At 37.1% G+C, this 12,282-nt stretch overlaps 1 protein-coding gene and 1 pseudogene across 1 annotated transcript; both read left to right on the top strand.

Moving 5' to 3' along the window:
- The first annotated feature begins 3,135 nt into the window (after positions 1 to 3,135).
- LOC107666192 (ras-related protein Rab-33A-like) lies at positions 3,136 to 5,313 on the top strand. The gene is made up of 3 exons (XM_016457391.1): positions 3,136 to 3,196; positions 3,287 to 3,652; positions 4,442 to 5,313. The coding sequence occupies exons 2-3, from the start codon at positions 3,389 to 3,391 to the stop codon at positions 4,886 to 4,888; spliced, it is 711 nt and encodes a 236-aa protein (XP_016312877.1). The 5' UTR covers positions 3,136 to 3,196; positions 3,287 to 3,388; the 3' UTR covers positions 4,889 to 5,313.
- A 2,391-nt stretch (positions 5,314 to 7,704) lies between these two features.
- Positions 7,705 to 12,276, top strand: LOC107666173 (selenoprotein T2-like; annotated as a pseudogene).
- The last annotated feature ends 6 nt before the right edge of the window (positions 12,277 to 12,282 follow it).

The raw sequence follows: 12,282 nt of genomic DNA, 5'->3' as shown, positions 1-12,282 counted from the left end.
GTAGCTTATCAGTGGTGACTGTCAGTTAATGTACATATGGCAGAAATGTATGGAAAAATCATTTTAAGACGTAATAAAACAGACGATGAACACTATTAACAGCAATTATTATATGATGCAATCAAACTTATAGCAAAATGTGATAGTTCTGTATGTTGTTTCAGGTTTGGCATCATCTGAGGTCCTCTGAGGGGTTTGCATCATCTCTTCTCAGGTGCTCGGTCATCGCAGGTCTTTTTAAGGGCTGGATGCACACTGAAGCTTGTGTAATTCCTAGTTACCATGGGCAGAAACAGAGTAACAAATAGAGACATAATTAGCGTAGCTGCTGTTCCAAGCAAAAATGATTTGTTCAACCCAAGCTAAGGAATAATAATGTGCATTTGATCAGATATAACTGCAGTACAAGATTATGAGATGCATTGTTTGAATGCTTGGCTAAAGAGATGTGCCTTTAATCTAGATTTAAACAGAGACAGTGTGTCTGAACACCGAACGCTATCAGGAAGGCTATTCCAGAGTTTGGGAGCCAAATGCGAAAAGGCTCTACCTCCTTTAGTGGACTTTGCTATCCTAGGTACTACCAAAAGTCCAGAGTTTTGCGACCTTTAGGGAGCATGATGGATTGTAGAGTGGTAGAAGGCTAGTTAGGTACGCAGGAGCTAATTACATTTTTTTTACAGGAGTTACATTTTGTAACTGATACGGAACTTAATAGGTAGCCAGTGCAGAGACTGTAAAATTGGGGTAATATGATCATATTTTCTTGACCTGGTAAGGACTCTAGCCGCTGCATTTTGGACTACCTGTAGCTTGTTTATTGAAGATGCAGGAACAGGTAACATGTTTCGTAGCTTGGCAATGTTTCTAAGATGGAAGAATGCTGTTTTTGTAACATGGAAAATATTATTTTTGCTGTCTCATATATCACCCAGATTTTCGACTGTAGAGGAAGTAACAGTACATCCGTCTAGTTGCAAACTGTAATCCGAGAGATTCTGTGTACTGCTTTCTGGTCCAATAAGTAATATCTCTGTCTTAACCGAATTCAGTAGGAGAAAATTATTGGCCATCAAATCTTTTACATTTTTAATGGACAGGTAGGATCTAAACCATCTTAAAGCCTGCCCTTGAATACCTGTATAGTTTTGTAATCGATCTATGAATATATCATGATCTATAGCAGGGGTACTCAAATATAAACTTGAAAGGTCCACTTACCAAATTTCCATTCAGTCCGAGGTCCGGAAAAGTGATGGTCAAACTCCAAATAGAGAACTCCAACAAAAAAAAGGCAATCCCCAAAACTTTCGAACTACACACAAAAAACGACATGGTAGGCCTTTTAGTGTGAAAGGTGACACCTTCTTTGTGCCACCAGTTGTTTAAACTTGGACATAAAAGGTGTGAGGGCCAGGCGGAGGCACTGATGTAAGTGTTCATTGGTGAGTGTGCGGTATGCGTTTTTCACCATGTTCATGGTTGAAAAGGCAGATTCACAGCAGTACGTTGAGGGAAACATGGTGAGAATTTGAAGGGCCATCTTCTGCAGGAGAGGAACACCTGCTGCAGTAACCATCTTCGTCCAGAAGGTGACAGGGTCACAGCGAGATTCCTGCAGTGCTAGGTTTTCTTGGAGATCAATTAGCTCTGTTTGCAGAGAAGCAGCATTGGCCCATGGGAAGACTTTCGTGGCTTCAGTTGAGAATTCTGCAATATTTTTTGACAAGAAATGGATTTTCGATGCACAACAAGACTTGTTTTCCCAGAGGGAAATCTTCAAAGCGAGTTTGGAAATTTTTAATCAGCTTTTCCAGGAATTCAGCATAATTGTGATGGTGATGTTTTCCTGCAGTCTGATCCAAAAGTCTTGGGAAGTGAAGCAGGTTCTGCTGTAAGTCACATTTGAACACCTCCAGCTTCCTCTGGAAAGCATGGACAGCTGACATGAGGTCACACGCTGTGCTGTTTTTGCCTTTATATTAAGGTCATTGAGATGGGAAGTAATGTAAGTTAGAAAATCAAAAACTTCCATTTCCTCTTTATTCTTAATGAAATCCACAAACGGTTTGGCTTTTGCACTCTTCTGATTCAACAGAAATGTCTCCAGCTCTTTCCGCAGTGCCCAAAACTGCTCCAGTACCTTGCCTTTACTAAGCCACCGGACATTGTTGTGAAGGAGCAAATCATCAAATGTTGCATTCACCTCTATTAGAAATGAACGCAACAAATGATGTTGCAGAGCAGAGGATGCTCTCAGATAGTTGACAAGTTTCATGACTGTTGTCATTACTTCTGAGTACCTTTCTCCAAGGCTGGCACACAAACCCATCTGGTGAATCATGCAGTGGTATGCCATGAGGTCAGGGTGGTGAGTTCTCAAGCGTCACACTAATCCCCTCTCTCTCCCAATCATACATGGCGCGCCATCATTAGCAATGGAAACAACATGCTTCAGGTCCAGGGCCGCATTAAGACCGCACTGGGCCCCGGGGCTATACTAGAAAGTGGGCCAATTTAGTCCCAAGGAGTATTGAAATAGTACACTTACAAGTATACTACTAGTGCACTGATAGTTGTATACTTAATACATAAAGTATACTTAAAAATATACGTGAACTTTACTTAAGTATATTTAATAAAATAAACTTGAAGTATACTTCTTTTTGGTAAGGGATCTCATAGTGTCAGTGCAGATAAACATGATATTACCGAATATTTATTGTCTTTTGATATATACTATTAAAAAAATGCCACAATTGCACAATATTACTAGACAAACAAAAGTAGGCCCTACAGTACATTAATTTGGGGTGTATTACATTTTAAATGCAAGACACCACACAACTTAAGAAATATGCATAGCATAGCATTTGTGCATCCCCATAGGAAATCAAATCATAGTGAGATATGAATTAAAAAAAAAAAAGATCTAAATATGAATTAAATTAAATATTTCTTCTTCTAAACCTAAACTTTCTAAACATATTTATGGCTATGTAGCCTATACTCCTACTGTTTATTAACAATTATTCTGATACTTACATTTTTGTAGGGGTTTGTCCTTTCGTATTTCACTGCAATTGCATACAAGTCAACGTGTAGAGTAAATAAAGACTGAATTTTCATTTTGGGGTGAACTATCCCTTTAAATTTAACCAGTGCAACCATGTTGTCACAATTCTTCGACACAAAGGTAAAGTACATTTTATTTTTCAACTATTATTTTTTAACTAACCAATTTTTTATTGGCATACATACACTTAAACTCCCTGCATCTGTAAAGGGAGTGGATCTGCCATCCCTTCCCCCATCACCACCACCACCATCATCATCATCATCACCGCCGCACCAGTGAACACCAGGCTCGGTACATCAGTTCACCGTGATGGCAAATGAATTCCCAAAAAACAGAGAAGCAACTGCCAACTCACGCCATGCCAACCTCACGTCGTCTCTAGACCTGAGCACGTCCCTAGATCACAGTGTGCAGACGCGGATCTTTAAAATCATTGTCATCGGAGACTCAAATGTGGGCAAGACCTGTTTAGCCTTCCGCTTCACCGGCGGAGCCTTCCCCTGTAAGACTGAAGCCACCATCGGCGTGGATTTCAGGGAGAAAGCCGTGGAGATCGAGGGCGAGAAAATAAAGGTGGGATTTATTGTTGGGGTTGGTCCTGTCACGAAGGCCGATATCTCGTATCACGACTGTATTGTGTGTTTCAGTGGAAGTGTGACAGCAACATCACGAGGAAGCTCAATGTTACATGCCGAGTAATCACATTAATGACCCTTTCCGATCGCATGTTGCGTCTAATAGGCGTAGTTTCTTTCAAGACGAATCCAAAATACGTGTCATAATGTCTGATGATTATCTACTGTCGCTTGTCATATCAACATAAGGTGGATTTCAAAAGCTTATAAACCGTTTAGACCATCTAGAAACTAACACAGCTACATGTAATCTTAAATAAACTAGATTGTTCAGTACAGATTTTATGGTATTGTTCACCAATACAATAGTCTTATATTTTCTTTTTTTTTTCTTTTTTTTATTATTCATACAACACAATACAGTAGATTGGTGAAAAGAACATAATATGCATGCATAGATAACACATTATTTATCTATATCTATCTGTGTGTGTATATATGTTTGTGATTTGAAATCAGTCAGCTGAGTTCATTTAACCCTTTAATATATAATTTATTAAATCACAATCGTAATGTTTCTTTATGTTTTATGATGAGTAAAGTTCAAAGCTATGACCCATAGTCATTTGGATTTAACCTTGAATAGTTAAAAAAAGGCTTTTTAAAGATGTTCAAAGTAGATTTATTTATTGTCATTCTAATCAGTTTCTTTCTGGTGGATCAGTTTTCTCATTTAATTTCTCTGCAACCTTGAAATTTGTTGTTTGTCTTGTTTCTTCTCTAACAGGTACAAGTATGGGACACAGCGGGCCAGGAGCGCTTTCGGAAGAGCATGGTGGAGCACTACTACCGCAATGTGCATGCTGTCGTATTTGTATACGACGTCACAAAAATGGCCTCATTCCAGAATCTAAAGACCTGGATTCAGGAGTGCAACGGGCACAGGGTGTCATCCTCGGTGCCTCGTGTTCTGGTGGGTAACAAATGTGACCTAGTTGACCAGATCCAGGTCCCTTCCAACACTGCCCTCAAGTTTGCCGATGCCCATAGCATGCTACTGTTTGAAACATCAGCCAAAGATCCCAAGGAGAGCCAGAATGTGGACTCCATTTTCATGTGCCTGGCGTGTCGTCTAAAAGCCCAAAAGTCCCTGATCTACAGAGACGTGGAGAGAGAAGACGGCAGAGTGAGGCTGACACATCAGCCCGACCCTAAGAGTAACTGCCCGTGTTGAGGACCTTAAACTGTGAAATTATTAAGATTGATAATTCACAATGCAAGGATGTGCCTGCAACTAATTTTAGTTACATTATGACCGCTGCTCCATGAACTGTTTGTTTTTTGAGTGTGCTTATCTATCATGTTCTTTTTTTCAATTACACCATCACTAAAAAGGCAAATCCCACAAAACCTGTCAAGAACATGTTCAAGTCATCTCAAAATCAAAAGAAAGAAATGAGAAATGACATTTTGCTGACAGAAAATGATGCCTATTAATGACAATTAAGCACACTTTCCCCATTACTGCAATGAAAATCATTACCGTAATGCAAAATATTTATATATATGTACTTCCTTTCATTTATGCTGATTTAAATAAAAAAATTGTATTACAGTAGTGAAACTCTAATGACAATCAGTTTTAAAAACATCTAAACTCATCCATTAAAATTAAAACAGCCAAAAGCATTATTTTGAGATTTTTGGTGTTGAATTTCCATTAAAAAATGTCAAAGTGCTAAAAATCACTGATGGCCCTATATGTTTCATTTTATTAAAGGGGTCATATGATGTTGCTAAAAAGAACATTATTTTGTGTATTTGGTGTAATGAAATGTGTTTATGCAGTTTAAGGTTCAAAAAACACATTATTTTCCACATACTGTACATTATTGTTTCTCCTCTATGCCCCGCCTTTCTGAAACACGTCGATTTTTACAAAGCTCATCGGTCTACATAGTCTACTCTCCCAAGATCAGGAAACAGTCCTCCATAAAATGTGCTGCACACATCTGAATATTTGGGTTGAAGTGTTCTGGAACAGTGTTGTAAATACAACTTAACCACTGATTTCTAGTCGTGTCCTCTTTTGGAAGACCAAACAAAGTAGTTTCGCTTTCACAACGAAACACAGCGTCACACACCGCGGCCTTGAGTGAGGAAATATTTCCACATAGTGACGTAGACATGTGGGGGTGTGTTAGAACGAGGCGTTTTAGGAGGGCGTGGCTGACTCTTAACTTTTATAAAGAATATCTCTTTGGATTTGAGACTTTAGTGTTTGCAACTTTACAGATCTTCGTTATGCACCAAGAGCTTGTAACACTCCAAAGAGAAAGGAACAATTGAAATCGTATAATATGACCCCTTTAATCAAAAAAAATAATGCAACCTGGACATGTTTACACAAGATTTCACCCATGTGTAACAGATATATTTTAAATCCCTCATGCTTAATTCTGGGCACACTTTACCACTTAAGTAAGTAATCTTTAAAGGTCTGAAGTAACGTGACATTTGTTGGATTTACAGTAATTTGTTTCTGTCACACATTTGTTTGGGTTCATCCATCAGCATACAATCAAGTTAAGATCCCGTTTAGTGGATTAAAATATAACATCTCCAACATAATTGGCTGAAGGTCTTAATAGCCTTGTGATTACTCGCTGCTAAAAAAAATTCTAATATTTCTTCCTCACTAAGTGCATGGATACATTTGAAACCCGTTCAAATTATGAAACTATTAAAACATATTCATGTTTGATGATTAGCATTAAGTAGTGACCCAAATGTTAATGTAATCTGATAACACTTGCTCATAATTCAACTCGTGTTTATTTCCAAGCACCTTGGAAAAGAGTGTAACTAAGCTTTATGTAGCATCGCAGTATTTCACCAGCTTAAGGTGGTTCTTCCAAATGCATAAACGCTCAAATATATACAAAAGCAAGGTTCAAACAGGCCAGTGGTTGTTACATTTTTATTCAAAAGAACCAGAAAATAATGATTTTAACTTGACATGAGTTTCTGTGGAAGGGGTTGCTGATAATGTGGAAATGCTGATTATGGGATGCGCGAGTGCAGTTTGGTGCCCCTGTGATTGTTTTTGTTTTGATTTTGTGTAACCTCTATCCACTGCTTATTCTGTTGTTTCCGTTCTACAGGAGAAGTTGCAGTTTTCTGTGTGGTTTCAAATGCTTTCAGATTCATAGGCGCATTCTCTGGTTTCAACAGTGCTAGCCTTATATCTGCTGAAGAGATTGAAGCCTTATGATTTGTCTTGTTTTGTGCCCTTGTATGCTGTGTGACGATGATTTTGAGCACCAAATCTCAAATATCCCGAAGCACTGAATGTTTTATTAGCTGGGAAATGCTTTAAAACATTAACAGTTATTGGAGTTCATGTTTTAGAGAAGAAAAAAAAAAGCATAGAAGCTTTTTGAACTGATGAAGTGATTTTCCAAATGTACAACACAATGCTGTTAATTATTATTTATGCTGAAAAGAGCTTAAATAAACTATTTATAAACTAAGCGCGCTGCATTTGTAAAATCCTATTCAGCAGAAATTGTTCATTGATTAATTAAGGCAAGTATTAATAGAGCACGCAACAATAATCATCCTGCTGTCATAAATAAATATAGAAATTTACAATGAACAAAGAGGAGTTAAACATGGATTTTTTGAATGTAGAAGGGCTCATTTTTCACTGTACTAAATATAAACCAGTGCAAAAAGACAAAATAAATCTTCCCTAGAGTGCTTATGCAATCAGTTTTATGTTCACATAAATACAGGCTGTGGAATATTAGACTGCTACACACATTCACAGGCCATACATTTATACTTTAGTCAAAAGTGCCTAGGGTTAAGATATACTCTCAGTGTCTGATGAGAATTACAAAACATTTAGTATTTATTGCATTTTAGAGGCATCAGTTAAGGTATTTGCATACCTATTGACTAATGTGTTCTAGAAATATGTTTGAATGTCATATTTTAAAGTTAAACTCATAATAATTACATTTGCTGCCTCTAACTGCGAAAGCTATGTATTACAAGTACAAGATGCTGCAACTCATAATCATGAAAATTCACAGAAAAAGCCTAATTAGCAGACAAATTCATATACACATTCTCATATACAAGATCATTAGCTGAGGACAGATGGGCTATAAACATTAGTTTTTCTCCACATAGCTTTTTGCATATACAGTCAGACGGGTATATTAACGGCCCTGCTGCTGTTTACTGCGCTAACCGTGAGGGATATTTATGTGGGCCGCAGCAGCGTGACTCAACAGGACAGCACTGGACCCGACCTGCACACACAGAGACAGAACAAACACACTTTGTACACGGGTCCGGTTCTCAAGTTCCAGTTCTGGTGAGAAACTCCACAGACGCTGATGTTATTCAGTGGTTTTACTGTCTGTTTAAAGCCCACAGGGGATGCTAAGCTAATACGGCTAACGTAGCACGCCTGAATGTGTTAGAATAATACATATTATAATATTTAAGTTGATAAATGTACATTAAAATAACTATATCGTGGGTAATAAATTCATTTGCATTATAAGTGGAATGAATTGAAATCAATTGGACCATTTTTCTGTCATGAGAGGAATGTAAAAAAACGCCCGAATTTAATTTACCTTGTTAATGTATTCATAAGACAACTTTTTTTTCCCAACACATTCGTTTTTATTTATGTAACGTTACGTGACTAACATCTTTGCTGCGAAAACTGCTCAGGATATCTTGCATTCATGTGTCTAATTGAAATGTGTCGATTTGAGCAGGTTATTGTAACTCTGCTTAAAGCTCGAGTGAGATTAACCGTACATTGCCCTTTAAGAACACAACATACCGAAGACAATAGTTCAGAGGGACTTATTAGACGTAGACTGAATATTTAAAATCTTTCTTTTCTGAATGAATAGAACTGTGGTTTAATGTTATCCAAGTGAGAGTGGTTTTAAATAATTTTGTAGCGTTTTTTCTCAGATGTAGTACATATTACTGAGTAAACCTATTTCAATCAATACTGTGCTAGTGACTTGTAACCTAGTTCAAGCAATTGTAAATACATTTTTATATTTAACATTGAGGTCAAAAAATAAATAAACGTGCGTGGATATAGTATGCTTTTATAAACTAGGTTGAGTATTCATTTCATATAGACTTGTGTTTGTGGTTGTCATATCAATGACTATTTCTAAAATGATTTATCACCGTCATTAACTGTGTGTTTGTTTTCAGTATATCCTGAGGGTACAGTAAGGTGTTCCAGGAGTACTTCCGGTCCATCAGCCAGCTGTACCCGGACATCCGAATCGAGGGAGAGAATTACCCTCCCAAACCCATCAACAAGTGAGTGTGTTCTTCCAGATGTTGTGGAATCGGCCCTCTGTCAGACAGTGGTTTAGTCCTGACTAGGGCTGTGCAATATATCGAAATATCGCAAATGTGCATATCGCCACAGCTTGCAATATTTGGGGCCATGAACAAAAGACAGAGAAAATCACTCACTGCTCTTACCTAAATAACTTTTGTAGCTTAAATAAGAATCAGTGCGTATTGAATTCAAAGAGTAAATACTAAGCAGTGTTTTATGTTTCCTTTTTATTATTCAGTTCCTAAACTCATATTAAAATGATTACACTAATGTTAAAATGACATTTTTATGTAATGCTCGAGTAAAACACATACCGTTCACTTTCAGAAGTTGTTGTAGGGGTGCTTTCTCATTATTTAATGAGTTATCGCATATCGCATTTTTCTTCAATATCGCACAGCCCTAGTCCTGACTTTAACTTGTCATGTGTCTTCCTCTACAGATACACTGGAAATTTCATCTCCTACTTCAAACTGCTTGCCATCACCTTGATTGTGACCGGACAAAATCCTTTCCAAATGTTTGGAGTGAACACTCCAAGAATATGGTCCTGGGGACAGGAGAATAAGGTAAAGTTGGTGTAGAAGTGCTTGGACTCTAACCTGATTTTATAATGGAGATTAGGCTGAAGATAAACGTACACTGTGACTGTGTCGTAGTTGAACTGACGCAAATCCTTTTTTGAGGAATGAGCAGCATTTCAGAGCCATAGCCGTGTCATTGAGTGTGAAGGGCATGCCTGGAATTGGGGGAATGTGTATGGTGACGTAGTGATTGTAAACACCTGTGTTAAAGACGTAAAATCAAAATTGACTGTATTTGCAATTCTAAGGAGACCCCAGTTGTGATTAAATTGAAGTAGCATCAGATTTTTTCTTCTGTATCGAGTGAAACAGACTCTTAAGAAGAGAGAAATACATTGCAAAACTGCATTTTCGCCACTGTCTGCATGTTGTTTTTAATAACCTGGAAGAAAATGTCTTATATTTGATTGGGTATGTTTTGCAGATATTCTCCTGCCTCATGGCATTCTTCCTTAGTAACATGTTGGAGACCCATTTTCTCTCGACAGGAGCTTTTGAGATTTCATTGAATGGTAATGTCATTTGGATGGCCACTACAGTTGGGGGAAAAAAATGAAAGTATGTGAACATTGTATGTATGTCAAAGAAACATCACTATTTCTCTCTGGTTTATTAGATGTACCAATTTGGTCCAAGTTGCAATCAGGATATGTGCCCAGCGTTCAGGAGCTTTTCCAGATCTTGGATAACCACCTTAAGATGAATCAGGTCGACAAGATCAACTTTCCCTCACCGTAGTGCTGTTGTTTTTGGCAAGAGACGGGTGAGTGGTAAAACCTGTACAATGATGGCAGCATGTACAGACATATAGCAGGTGTTTAACAATAACTTTGTTGTTGTTTTCAGTACAGGTTTGTCCCTAGGCTTAGAGGTTATTTGCACATTTTGGTTCTGTTGCTAAAATAGTATTTCAGTGTGGAATTTACAATACTGTTCAAAAGTTTGGGCTCAGTAAGATTTTGAATGTTTTTGAAAGAAGTCTATTAGGCTTACCTAAACTGCATTATCATTTGATTGAAAATGCAGTAAAAATAGTAAAATTGTGTCAGTTTTCCATTTAAAAATGTATATAATTTATTCCTGTGATGGCAAAGATGAATTTTCAGCAGCCATTATTATTCCAGTCCTCAGAGTCACATGATCCTTCAGAAATCATTCTAATATGCTGATTTGGTGCCCAATAAACATTTATTATTATCCATGTTGAAAACTTAAAAAAAAAAATGGTGCTGCTTTATATTTTTTGGAAACTGTAATTAATTTTTTTCATTATTCTTTGAATATAAATTGCAAAAGAGCAGCATTTATTTGAAGTAGATTTTTTTTTTGTAACATAATACAAGTTTTTACTAGAGTCGTTAATATGATGAATGTATTGCATCCTTACTAAATAAAATCATTAATTTCTTTCATATATAATCTCACTGACCTCAAACTTTTGACACAATAACATGCATTAAGGAATAGTTCACCTAAAATTCTGGAAATTCTGGAATTTACTCACCCTCAAGTTGTTCCAAACCGTTATAAAGTTCTTTCTTTTGTTGAACACAAAATAAGTTATTTTGAAGAATGCGGGTAACCAAACACTTTCTGGTCCTCATAGCATTTTTTTTCTTTTTTTTTCTCCATACTATGGAAGGCAGTGAAGACCAACAACTGTTTGATTGCTAAATGACAGAATTTTCATTTTTGGGTGAACTGTCCTTTTAACTAAATAGATAGGGTTAATTATAATTTCATGCCGACTTTAAGAATCATGAAAAGTTTAGCGTATTTCAGGTTCTTTTTAATATGGACATCACTGAAATTAATAGTAATTTGCTGTTCAGTAAGTAACAATGCTGACTGATTCAGTGAATTCATTCATTGAAAGACTGGTTCAGTTCAGAAACTCATTGCAGTTTAATTTGCTTGTGAGTTGGATTAAACTGTTTTTTTTTTTTTATTAAAGAAATTTTCCTGCCGTTATTTTGCTGTATACTGCCTTTTTATGTCCTTGCATTCAATTCAGACAGAAAAATCTCATTCACGGCTCAAATTATTATTTTTTTTTTTACCATGGCCTTGGCGATTCAGTGACAGCATAGAAAAGAGATGTGAGAAGTACTGTCTGTTGCACAAACGTATTCCTTTCAAGGAAAAAATTAAACCGTCTGCATGCTAGAGTCTAGAGCAGTGCTTCTCAAAGTCCCGACTCCGGTCCGCATCCGGACCCGCCTCCATTTCGTATTTCAAGAACACAAATTATTTCCTACTTTAATAATATATATATTCATAGTAGTTAATATTATACTAAAATGGAAAAAAACTCTTAAGATAACCTGTAGAAAGAAAAAACACACAATTGCGCGTTTGAATGATTGCGTAATTTTGGCATTAGTAATTGTAATCACGATTAGAAATTCAATTAGTTGTGAAGCCCTATACTTCAGTAAAAACTATTTCAAAACGGCTTTTGTCAAACTACAACGCTGTGTCGAACAACGTGCATAATTCAACACAACAGCAGCATTGAGTGTCCTAATGTCCTCTGCAGGTCTCCGGAGCTGTTTGTCTGGTCAGTGGAACTGTGGACTGTGGCATAATGAAGGCCTGCGCTGCAAACAGCATGCTGTTAGCACAGGCTCGATGCTCGGCCCCCAC

The sequence above is a fragment of the Sinocyclocheilus anshuiensis genome, unplaced genomic scaffold, assembly GCF_001515605.1.
Source record: "Sinocyclocheilus anshuiensis isolate Anshui unplaced genomic scaffold, SAMN03320099.WGS_v1.1 scaffold489, whole genome shotgun sequence".
Lineage (NCBI taxonomy): Eukaryota > Metazoa > Chordata > Actinopteri > Cypriniformes > Cyprinidae > Sinocyclocheilus > Sinocyclocheilus anshuiensis.
This window is presented reverse-complemented; position numbering and strand designations above follow the sequence as displayed.